Here is a 12,923-nt window from a genome sequence, read left to right as displayed (position 1 = left end):
CAATGAGTGAATATTTTCGTATTTAGATCATGTTGCGATTTCAACTTCTTTTTCCTTACCAGTTTAAAAATGCATCAGAGCTAGATACTGGGTTTGCTGATATTACCACCAACAGATTACTTGAAAGTGCAAAGAAATATCCTGCTTTCTGATTCCAAAATAACCGCGTATAATAGCTTACTTTTCACCAAGTTTGTTACCATGGGAAAATTAGGGTTTTACTCTGACAACATTATTCTTTGCCACAACCTTCTAACGAGCAGAATAAAATGATACTGTTCTTTTTGACATCTTCCTCTCTAATAGTTCAAAGCAAAAGTAACGATAAAATACACCACCTGCAAATGCATATAACTAAAAATGCGGGAATCATTCTTGTAAATAAGTGGATTTCCATTGCATTATTGAAGGCCCAAAATTTTATGCCACAACGATTAACCTGCCACACTAATTTTTTCAAACTGTGGTCGATTCAGTATAAAAAAATAATTCGGCAATCAATCTGAAGGTTCAGTGCGTTACGTGTGCATCATGGTCAAAATCCTCTATATCTGAGCGATCGAAAACGAAACCACAAGAACCTCATAGTAAAATTTATAACGTACACTCACCGCAACCTGCCAGACAAATGCCGAATCAACCCAAAACGAAAATCTTCCAGTGCACTGTATCACACACTGCAAAACAGGGCTAAAAATCCTTCTGTACTGATGCACCTGGTGCTAAAAATAACTGTCAATCCAATTGAGTTGTTGTAAATTTTCGGTAAAAAACAAGCGGCCATGCAACAGCTCAAAGACAACGATAAATGCTCAACTGTGATTGGACTAAAAAACCCATGTGATCAATTGATTCCACGCCAATGAGTCATCGCGGCTGTTTTGGCTCGTTTTTCAAATGTATTCCGCCAACGCAAGCAGCATAATACCCCGCGGGAAAGATCAAATTTCTTCTTCCAGAACTGTTAAGAAAGCGAAGGACGAAAAGGCAAAGAAAATTTCGACAAGATCGAGCATATCAGAGCTGAATAATAGCACATCACACTCATCGATCACAAGTAAGCGGCCGAAACCGTGGGCTCAGTCACGCGAGAGAGTTTGTCCTTGCTTGGTAGGAGACAAGTTATCAAATTTGGTACACAAAGGTTAACCCTTCCCTTCCCAAATTGCATCAAGAGTGAAATGTTGGCTAAATGTAAAATTGTTTGCCTAATCGTTGAATCAAAAATTTCACTCCGTATCGAGGTCCAGCCGTCCAAACGCATTATTCTTTAACCCTATTCACTTACCTTCCACGTAATAATTTTTTGAATAAATTCTTTTTCTGTCATTTACCTATGTAAAGAAAACACTACAAATGCATACACAACCTCTAATACGAGCCTCTTATGGGCATTTAGCAAGTCTACAGGACTTGATAGAGGCATGGAGCGAAGAACGAAGAGGAGTACTTCGCCCCTTAATTAAATCGCCTTGAGCTGAGACACTTCTTTCAACTGCAAAGTAAGGCTAGAATTAAATAAAGAACTGGTTATCTTAAAAGATAGTAACCGCCATCCAGCAAAACCACGCTCTAGATCTTCAATTAAGAGAACACTCCACTCAAATGTTGGCATTTGTGAAGGGTGAAGAAGGCTTAAAGCTAAGAGGTGAAAAATGCTTATTTACATCAAACAATCCATCTATAAAGAAATCTCGAGATCAGCTAATAATCTTAAACCACGGCTCAAATAATTAGAAATCAGCTTTATATTAACCAGCCCCAAGTTTTTTGACAAAATGGAGCGAACCACTCTCATTTCACTTTTTCTCGGGTAATGCGCATGAATCACCCATTTGGCCCGTGAAATACATCTTTTTTCGAATCCATCATATAAATCTCTTCCGGAAAGAGCATTCTTCCCCCGTAAGGTAAGTATGTTACTAACCCCTTCCCCTCCCCCCCCTCAATCCTCGCCCATGCTAAAATGATCACGACATAGCAGCGCAAAAGAACTGATATTTTATCCAGAGAGCGGGAAACGTGCTCAACCACCCTGGTGACATTAGGGAAACGCAAGAGATTATTGCAAAAAACATTAAGATGTTTAGATATTGGATTATGGGAGATTAAGGTAAAGTTTTGCATATTTCTAGCTCCTTGATGTCACCTAGCAACATGATGGCCAAATGTTGCGGTGATGTCATCGCAGCTGTGGGCGGGCTCTATGCATTTACCGAGAAGAAACTGGTTACCACTTGTTTCCAAAGTTTCGACCGGGTGTACGCACTAAACGTTTCATCAGACTTCCCTATTTCCTGTATACTGTAAATTTGTGACTTTCACACCATTAACGATGCCTAGGGAAACTACAGAAGTTAGCTGTTGTGTGAAGTATCTTCTCTTCTTCTTCAATGTGTTTTTCTGGGTAAGTTTTTGAAAGAAATGTACACATACTATGAGATTTGTTGACAACTAAAGCGACATGGCTCTTTTGTGAAATTGAATACAAATAAGCCATGCATATTGTTGATTGCTTCGTTTATCGTGTTTTCCATCGTTTTCTATCGTAGAGTTTGGTTTTGCATCAATTGTTTCAAGGAAAGGACAGAACGAGTTATTGAAGCGGCATTTAGGTTATTTTATCAATTTGACACGGAGCTGTATTAGTATGAATCACATAGGACACTACCTAAACCATACTACTAATGCCGTAATTAAGAAAGTATCAAGTTATGTCCCGTTTTGCGTGGTCAGAAACGATTTCTCACCTCATTCAAATAACGTAGAATTAGCCGAGATGGTAGAATGATATGGAAAGTTTACTATTGTTGAGTTAATTTGTGAAAATGTTATTTAATGTTGTTCCAACGAATATTTGCGTTGTCACTTGTGTGTCGGTCAAACTTTAACACGAACAATATTTCTTTCCGGAAAATTTGATGAAAATATAAAATATTTCTCACAATTTTCGCCTTATATCAGCAGTCCTTTTTTTGTTTGTTTTCTCCTTTCCTTAAGAATGATCAGTAAATCTGAGAGTGATCAAATTCCATGCTATGTTGGGACATGTGCATGTGTACAAGTTCTCACTTGTCTCTTGTGATATTTAGAGGTGGATTGAAATTTTCACCTCTTAATATTTATCGTGGCTGTAGCACATGAAATTGTTCATTTGTTTTTTTTTTCTAGGGTGGTTATAAATTTATCTCTTCTTGAGTCTTTGGTTAGCTTCAACTATCCATTGTGCAGGTCTTTGCATGTCTTTAGTTATCATCCTTGTACTTATAAAAGAGTCCCATGGTTTATTGCCAGCGAAAAAAGAAGCCTGTCCGAGAATTTTGTACAGATATCTTGTTTTCTTATTGTACAGAAGTTGAGTTTGTCCAAATTTGAATAACTGTCAAACTCTGAACATTCCATGATAAACTTTTGAAGTGTGTTGGATATTGGCCACATTAGATTTCACTTAGGATTATTGTATTGCCAATATTACCATCAGTTAGAGTAAAGTTCTGTACTTCAGGGCCCAGTTGTATAAAGGGCAGATAATGCTATTCCGTGGATAAATTGTTATCCAGCAGATAAGTGATAGCAAAAGGTGAAGTATTATTCACAGGATAGAGATTTATCCAGTGGATTGTGATATCTGAACCTTGAACAACAGGGGTCAGAACAACATGTTTTGCATCTTACAGGAAGTGTTGGATGTAGGAGAAATTTGAGTCCCTATGAGGAATCAAACCTTAGACTTTCGGGTTCTATACTCTAAGGTTCCAGTATACAGCCAAAGAAAACTAAAATTTCTACTAACCAAACTACATAAGTTACATTACTTATCTAATAAATTGTTTTTTATCATATATGTAGCTGATTGGAGGCCTTACAACTGGTGTTGGCCTCTATGCACGATTTGAAAAGACCAGATATCAAGGCTTCTTTAATGACATTGTTATGGACCCAGCCTTTGCACTGATCATAACTGGAGGGATCATGTTTATCCTTGGATTCACTGGTTGCATCGGTGCTTTGAGAGAAAATGTTTGCCTTCTGAAGTTTGTAAGCTTATGTTGTCTCCAGTCTGTATCTGCTACAGTGTAGTCTAGACATAACTTTTGACACAGGGGAAATTGTGTGTTTATTAAATCAACTAAGCTAGGTTGAGCCTGGCTAACTGAACCATCCTATTCCTATTCTGTCAGTTTTCAGAGCTTCTCAAGTATGGCACCAAATATGGATTTCCGCCATTTATAAGGCATTTTAACTTTTCTTGTTGTCATCCAAGATTTTATTTCTAAGATTTGTCCAGCCACATTGATGGCCATAGATCCATTATTTACAACTGGCACTTATCATGTATTTAAACAGGTGTCTGTAGTTAAAGTCATTTACTTCAATCTCAGAACATTACGTGTACCTTTCTATGGTAGTACGGTATTAATTCCATCTATTGATCTATATTTTTTCTTTTCAGTTTTCAATTGTCCTGGCAATCATATTCTTCCTTGAATTATCTCTGGGAATTTTTGTCTTTGTGTTTCAAGATAAGGTAAGTTTTGTTTTTTATTTAAGGGGAAGAGAAGGGGATTTAAAAATCACTATATTCATTCATTTTGTCAGTTTATTTTATTCTAGAGAACAACTACTGTCAACTTCTCGGCTTGCATGCAATATTGTGGGTGCCACCAAGTTCTTTAAGATGATAACTGTAGAAATTGGTTCCTTGACTGAAGATCAGTTTGTTTGTTGAATTTCAGGTTGAAGGTATTGTAAAGAAGAAAATAGATGAAACCATTGAGAGTTACAGGGACAATGTGGATCTACAGAGTTTTATTGATGGAATTCAACAAGAGGTTTTTGTGATTTTGATCCAATACTCATATTAACAAGTAACATGAAGATATTTATGTTGCTTTTTTTCTTTTTTTTAACAATAATCAGCCAACTTAATGAAGAAAAGCTGTGAGTCATGATTTATTGAAATTGAAATGGGAAGCTTTGATCTATACTCTATAACTAATTAAAAGGCCTCATACAGATTTTGCACGTTCTGAATTTGTTTATTTCGTGTTGCAGTTCAAGTGTTGTGGTGGAGAAACTTACAATGACTGGCAAAGAAACATATACTTTAACTGTTCCTCTCCAGGTGCAGAGGCTTGTGGTGTACCATTTTCATGTTGTCATGAGGTCAGTCATACACAGGTGTACATGCATTTATACAGAGCTTACCTGGTGTTGTCATGAGGTCAATCATACACAGGTGTACATGCATTTATACAGAGCTTACCTGGTGTTGTCATGAGGTCAGTCATACACAGGTGTACATGCATTTATACAGAGCTTACCTTGTGTTGTCATGACATCAGTCATACACAGGTGTACATGCATTTATACAGAGCTTACCTCATGTTGTCATGACATCAGTCATACACAGGTGTACATGCATTTATACAGAGCTTACCTGGTGTTGTCATGACATCTGTCATACACAGGTGTACATGCATTTATACAGAGCTTACCTGGTGTTGTCATGACATCAGTCATACACAGGTGTACATGCATTTATACAGAGCTTACCTGGTGTTGTCAAGAGTTCAGTCATACACAGGTGTACCTGCATTTATACAGAGCTTACCTCATGTTGTCATGAGGTCAGTCATACACAGGTGTACATGCATTTACACAGAGCTTACCTCATGTTGTCAAGAGGTCAGTCATACACAGGTGTACATACATTTATACAGAACTTACCTCATGTTGTCAAGAGGTCAGTCATACACAGGTGTACATGCATTTATACAGAGCTTACCTCATGTTGTAGAGGTCAGTCATACACAGGTGTGCATGCATTTATACAGAGCTTACCTCAAGTTGTAATGAGGTCAAGTCATACACAGGTGTACATGCATTTATACAGAGCTTACCCGGTATTGTCATGAGGTCAGTCATGCACAGGTGTACATGCATTTATACAGAGCTTACCTGGTGTTGTCATGAGGTCAGTCATACACAGGTGTACATGCATTTATACAGAGCTTACCTCATGTTGTCATGAGGTCAGTCATACACAGGTGTACATGCATTTATACAGAGCTTACCTGGTGTTGTCATGCCATCAGTCATACACAGGTGTACATGCATTTATACAGAGCTTACCTCATGTTGTCATGAGGTCAGTCATACACAGGTGTACATGCATTTATACAGAGCTTACCTGGTGTTGTCATGACATCAGTCATACACAGGTGTACATGCATTTATACAGAGCTTACCTCATGTTGTCATGACATCAGTCATACACAGGTGTACATGCATTTATACAGAGCGTACCATAGTCACATGGAGTACCTATCAAGTTTGCCTCTCTTGTTAGTGAATAAAGTGTCACTGACAACAAGGAGCTCAGTTATAGAACAAAATTTCAGATAGATTTCATGTAGATAATCCACGAGCATATGGAAATGAAAACATGAATTGTAACCATAGAGAAACATTTTTTCTCTGTACGTTGACTCCAGGGAAACATTCACCCATGAAAGGTACTAAAAAGAGTTTGGAGGACTTGAATTTTATTGCTATAAGGTTTCTATCCAGCCACATTGAAAAGTAGCTCTTTGGCATTAAATTTCTATCAAATATACTGCCCATCAACAAGGTTAGAGGCTTTTGTTGTATCCACTAAAGTGTACATGTACTTATGTCGAAGAGTTTATTTTTTACAGGATACCCTAAACACACAGTGTGGATATAAGATCAGAAAACCTTCATATACCGTAAGTAACCCTTTAACCCCTAATAGTGGCTGGCATCTAATTTCTCCTCACCATATCACCCCTGAATCAAACACTAAGGTTAGGAGAATAAAGGAACTGATCACTAACTAAAGAAGCTCTTGATTGTTATACAAATTCTCCTTGTCAGCGCCTTAGGAAATGTTTAGGGAACTATATGGAGAATATGCATACTGATGTTGGAGTGTAAAGGGTCAATTGTCTTTTTGCTGTCTATCTTGCTTAACGGATGATAGTCTACTAGCTAATAAAAGTAACAAAACTTTAGGATATAGGAAGGTGAACTTGTTACAATTTTGAGACAAAAAAGAAAATATAATCTTTTGAATTCCACCCTTGTAGTGGTATTCCAATTCTCTACTACCAATTTGCTTGAAGGAGAATTTTCAGAATTTTCACTACGCATGTAATTGAAGTATGCAATGTATGTGCCATGAAATGAAACAAATGGTATTGTTAAAGTAATTATGCACTCTGGTTAACAATGGAATTTTCTAATTAAATTTTTGAAACAGTTATGCACATTCTGTGATACTTAATTTATGCCACTGACAACCATGTCAACTCTATATAATAATCTCAAACTTTTTTGATTAGGATGCTTTAGTTCCCAGTTATTTTAAAAAGACATTACAAATGCTAAAAAATAAAACATTTAGCCTCATTTTCAGCTCTCATGTCAACATTCAACATCAGTTGAACTGAATGGTGTTATGTTTGGTATGCATCACTAACGAGAAAGATTCCACTAACAGGTCTATTTTTTGATTCAGGATACAGAAAGGAGTAAGGTCATTTACATCAAAGGCTGTATTGCAGCAGTCAGAGACTGGTTTAAGGAGAACTTAATAATAATCGGTGGGATTGCAGTTGGTTTGGCCCTAGTGCAGGTGAGTTCTTTAAAATTGTCTGTTAATTGAATTGTGGTATGCATTATGGAGCTACAGTACAGACCTGGGAGAAGGAGAACGACTTTGTGCAATCATGTTCACAGCTTTTGCCAAGAATCTTGTATGGAATGATAGAGCATTGACAAAAGTGTCTAATTTATTTGCACGTTTTTGTCGCAGATTATGGGAATTTGTTTTGCAAACAGCCTTATAACAGATATAAAGATGCAGAAGTCCAGATGGGACAGGGACTACTACAACTGAGATACCTCTTTACTTAAAGGGTATAATGCATCATGCAAAAAGCTTTTTCTACATTTTTTACATACGTATGATCTAACTACATGCAGCTTAAATACAATCTGTGAGCTATGCTATTATGAAATATGTAACTTAGATAATTTCATAGTAGTGAGATAGGTGATGTTGAGGTCTCGGTTTTCAGACTAAAAACCCAGAGCTCTTCTGGGAGCTACATATATTGTTTTGGTATTTTGTTAGTCCAGACTCATTTATAGAAAGATGATATTACAGAACTTATGCAGCAAAAAAGGAAAATTTAATATAAATAACCAAAAAATAGCATATTTTGTTTAATCTGTTGGGTTGTTTGGAACATTCTTATCGCTTGTTTTACTGCAAGTTGTGCTTAAAGTAAATGGGTGCCCTGTTTTGTTTTGTTTTTTTTTTTTCTTTTTCGAAACAGACATCTTCATCAGGTCAGCCTAACTCAGAGCACATCTTTACTGCATAATCTATTATTTGTTTTGTAGAGCATGTGAAAATTTAGGTATAATATTATGGATGAGAAAGTTCGTTAATTGTGGTGGTTTTTTTTTTGACATTGCCACTCCATAGCAAAGCATTCTCTTTATCATCGGCATGTTTAGTACAGAAAGTCTGCTTATAAAACGTATAGTCACTCTCTCGATAAGGGGTAACACCCCGGGTCAGCTATCTAAGTCAGTTCCTATAAGTGAGACTCGCATTACTTACAGGTAAATATACTGGTGTCCCTTTGCAAATTTTTTTTTTTTTGCGCGATTGGTTGTAAGCGAAACGTTCGTGTTTTCTCACGAACGGACTGGAGCTTACCAATGTGGACATCGATTCAGTAGGCAAATCAGAACGCGTGACTTGCTAAAGAATACAAGTTGAGTTATTTTTACTGTCTGTCAAAAATAGACCTTCACCTTGTTGTTAGGTTACTTACTTGCACTTTATTTTGAATTTCCTTGGTTCATTAAAATCGTTCTGTACTAATTAAGATGAAAGAAGGACTGGCTTGAAGCCAGGCATATTAATAATTTGATGTAGAATAACGAATAATCTGAGAAAAGGCAAGGTTAAGGAAGATTGTCGGCTGAGACCGATGGACGAGGAGGCTACTGGCTAGCACACAAGGGAATGGATGATGAAAGGGTAAGAAGTTTGTTATCCAGGTCAGAATTTTGTTGAATACTGCCTGTTGCACTCAGATAGTATTTTTTGTGCGCCGGCGGACAAAAAATTTCTTTCAGTAAGGAGTGCCTCAATTTCCCTTTAATTTTGTGAGAAAATACGGGCTTCAGTAGAGAGATGTCAACCGGAACTTGAAAGTTCTCTTTCCAAGCGCTTTCTTCAGATCTCTTGTCGGTACCGTTTGGTTTTTAAGGCAACAACAAAGACATTTCGGTTGTTTGGTTAATGTCAAAGCGTTCCAGAAATAGTTTCAATCTTGCTTCAGCGTCTTAAAAATGAATTTTTTGGTTAATTCCTAGAAACATATGTTGTCTTGTGAAATTTCGATTCTACTGATTTTATGCGAATTTTAATGTCTACCAACTACTACATTTACTTTTTTTGGCTTAAGAATGTTGGCTTTATTTCTTGGAAAGCATACAGTATTTAAATCATTATAGTAAGCCTTGTTGAAGAATCAAGGGAAGCATTGTATTCATTAAGTGGGCTTTATTTAGAGTTAAGATTTTCTCAAATATTTTAAACGTGAAAACAAAACGCAACCGAAAAAAGGTCTGTTGGCAGGCCCTCATTGTTTGTGCATTTCCTCGTCCGCGGGAAGGTATGAGGACTTAGCAACAGAAGCCGGCGGGAAGTCTGCAAGGGGTTTAGCTCTGTTAATCATTATTAGAGCCAGACCCCCGTCAAACCTCTCCTCGACTCGTACAGCGCTACTGATGCGGGCCTGCCCGCAAGCTAAATCTGTATGTTCTGCTTCTATTTGAAAAGAAAGTTACAGAAACATTTGTATCCATGCATTGAAGGATAGTTGTATTAGTGCATTTATATAATTTGGCAAGAAATACCAATTTGAAGGCCATTGTACAAAGTACTAATAAAACAAATTTTTTTATATCATTAAGTTCTTTGGAATTATTTCCTTTACTCTAGCGTCAAGGTATCATGTCAGTTCTCTTTTACCCTTTTTCCAGGCCCCAAGGAGCGGACAAGGGTACAGGCATAGGCGTAGAGTCCTTGTGATTCACCATCCCCTCCCACCCCTCGTTTTCAAGAAAAATTGTTCGCAGTATTAGATAACTGGAAGCGAGCTGGCGGTCTCGAATACGTGATCTCTGTTAGTGTCAGATTTTTATATGGACCTGGTATGTTCGTGGTCTACCTCACGGGGTGTTCCATATGTCACCATCTTTAGATTTATCTCTTACAGTCGAACCTGTGGGTGACCGCTTAAACCATCGAATAAGGTGTATATATTTGACTCATTGGTTCAAAAAGAATCGCGTAAGTCACCTTTTAACGCTGGACCAAGGCTCAATGGTATCACTTAACTGACTTTAACATCCAATACGCGCGGATAATTTGTTTCTTGCGTGGTATTTTCCCGAGTCTCGTAAGGGCGAGACAAAATACAAGCAACGAGCAAAATGTCCGCTTGTATTATACGTTAAAACATCATGATAAGGGATTTATTATTGAATTTTTTTATTATTTTTTTAGAATGTTGGCCTTATCTGAACATGCGTGAAAGAGTAAAATAACACAAACAGAACCATTGAAGTGTTCCTATGACGAACGAAATAATCTGACGCGCTTAAAAGTGCTTTGCTTAAAGGGCGGAAAAAGGATCAAAATTTGGATCTTTAAGTGTAGCAATTTTGGTCTTGCACTTCCCGTCCGTATTTTTGCCCTTTACTAAAGTGGAATACGGTCGTATAATTTGCGCATTCCGTTGCCCCTGACATGATGAAATGACGTCATTGGGGAAAACTAAAGTGCGATTTAATCGCGACCTTGGTTGGGAAGTTTGTCAAGCTACTTGTTATCACTGGAAAACCTAGTCTGAATGTTGTGGTTGATAGCACAACTGTTTGTAAGTAGCCAAGCTTTAGTCCTCTGTCTTTTTTAACACGTTAACAACTGAAAATTACTTAACTAACATCACTCTACATTACATAACATTTCATGATGCAAAGTATATTCAGAAAGGTCACAACATTTAAGAGTATCATTGTAAACAGTCAATAGTTTACACTGCACTCAAATTTCTTTTACAATTAACACTGCATCGAAGGGTCGTGAAAATTTCTTGGCCAGTCAGGGTGGACTGCCTGATTATACCCTTACGTTAAAATCTGGCCAGTAAAATAACTTAAGTGCCGGAACTGTGACTTCGTATCAGAATTTTTTGACGTATCTGTAATATTTACTCTGTGATTTACTTGAGAGACCTATTGATATAAGACGTAATGGACATTTTTTTTGGTGCTTTTTTTTATTATTTAATCAACTTGAAGCAAGATCGAGTCCTTCCGCAAGGGACAATCGTTTTCCTTTTAAAGGGGCGTCACCATTAACCAATGCTTATCTATGGGTAAGTAAGCTTTGGTTTAAAATTATTTCAGAAAAACACGATTTTAACATTGCTTGATCTATATTTTCTTTTGTGCATGAATGGTAGTGGTATTTCGGGGAAAAGAAAACACACAAACAAAAACTGTATTGGCAATAATATTGCGGAAATTCGTTTTAAACTACAGCATGTACAGAAAAATGAGATAAGGGTTAAGCTGCCCTGCTAAGACTGATATCAGATCGAGCTGTGATATGTTAAACCTTTAGGAGTCTATTAGTTTAGAAGAAAGAAACGGTTCTATTTTGGCCCATTTGCAAGTTCATCGTATTGTTCCTCAAAATGGTTCTTAAAGAACGGGGGCTTTTTCAAAAGTACGAAAACCCGGCCAACCCATATAACAGGAAACCACATCGGAAGGCTTTAGATAAGTGTTCCAATAACCGGCCAACTTAAATGATATGGGAATCTCAATGTCTATTTTTGAAGAGGACAAGAAAAGATAGAAGGCATTTTATAGAACAACAAAACACAAATATATTACAAATTAAGTTGATCTTAGTTTTTAAGAAATTAATATTAAAACTTTAGTCAGCTTAAGTTTATGGGAGGTCGACGACAAGAAATCAACCCTTGATAAATAGAAAGAGATAATATAAATAGCTAAGTAGTGTGGTTATGGTCGATGTCGTGATTTATTGTCTAACTTTATCGGCTTAAAGCATTTGGTAAATCATACTCAGGTCGAATTAAGTATTTCGAGTCGGTGTGAACAAGAAGTCTTTTAGAACGTACAACATACCATAGAAAAGCAGTCAGCGAAATCGCTTTTAGAACAGCGACCGCTCAGGAACCATCAAAAGTCAAGATGTTGTGAAAGATTTGAAATTTACTCAACAAAGTGAAGAAAATTTCAAGAACACCACTCGTTCAAATTGATATAGGACTTAGAGAGACCCACAGTAGCGATTCGTTGCCTATTTAAGTTCCTCAGGCCTGAAAGTTATCCGATTAAGACCCATTTTCCCTGAATTTCGATTGTGAGGCGCAGTTCTCAGTTCGTGCTTGAATGAAACTGTCAAAATTATTCAAAGAATGTTTTTTTTTTCGACAATGATAGGATAATTGTTGGTATTATTTGTGACAGTGGCCTCTGGCATATTTTCGATGCATGTTTGCCCTGGTTTTCTCTCGTATGCAGAGGTTGACGCATTCTAATGTTTCTATATGAAAATTGTACTGCCGCTGACGGAAAGCGCACGCTGTGTCAATTTGTCCTACGCAAGAATTCACTCGTCCAATACAGCAAAAATCTGAAATACCATATCATTCTTATCTGAACTGAAAGATAACAATAGTCATGTGAACTACGTCAGCACTTCAAACTAATCAAACTTCAATAGTTTGCCAAAGTTATAAATAACCACCTTTTCCGTTGGTCTGTAGTCAGAC

General features: G+C 37.1%; 2 protein-coding genes across 4 annotated transcripts in view; one reads left to right on the top strand and one right to left on the bottom strand.

Moving 5' to 3' along the window:
- The window catches only part of LOC131796670 (tyrosine-protein phosphatase non-receptor type 13), a 41,153-nt gene extending 40,372 nt beyond the window's left edge, over positions 1-781 (bottom strand). For all 3 annotated transcript variants that reach the window (XM_059114273.2, XM_066164363.1, XM_066164361.1), the window contains exon 1: positions 612-781. The gene's annotated coding sequence lies outside the window, so the exon portion shown is untranslated. The remainder of the gene's footprint in view (positions 1-611) is intronic.
- A 1,451-nt stretch (positions 782-2,232) lies between these two features.
- On the top strand, positions 2,233-10,018 carry LOC131796793 (tetraspanin-17-like). The gene is made up of 8 exons (XM_059114395.2): positions 2,233-2,407; positions 3,850-4,038; positions 4,454-4,528; positions 4,737-4,832; positions 5,056-5,166; positions 6,702-6,752; positions 7,544-7,660; positions 7,841-10,018. Exons 1-8 carry the CDS (start codon positions 2,336-2,338, stop codon positions 7,922-7,924), a joined length of 795 nt encoding a protein of 264 aa, XP_058970378.2. The 5' UTR covers positions 2,233-2,335; the 3' UTR covers positions 7,925-10,018.
- Positions 10,019-12,923: the final 2,905 nt, after the last annotated feature.

Source organism: Pocillopora verrucosa, chromosome 1 (assembly GCF_036669915.1).
Source record: "Pocillopora verrucosa isolate sample1 chromosome 1, ASM3666991v2, whole genome shotgun sequence".
NCBI lineage: Eukaryota > Metazoa > Cnidaria > Anthozoa > Scleractinia > Pocilloporidae > Pocillopora > Pocillopora verrucosa.
Note: the sequence above shows the minus strand (reverse complement) of the source record. Positions and strands in the feature narration are given on the sequence as shown.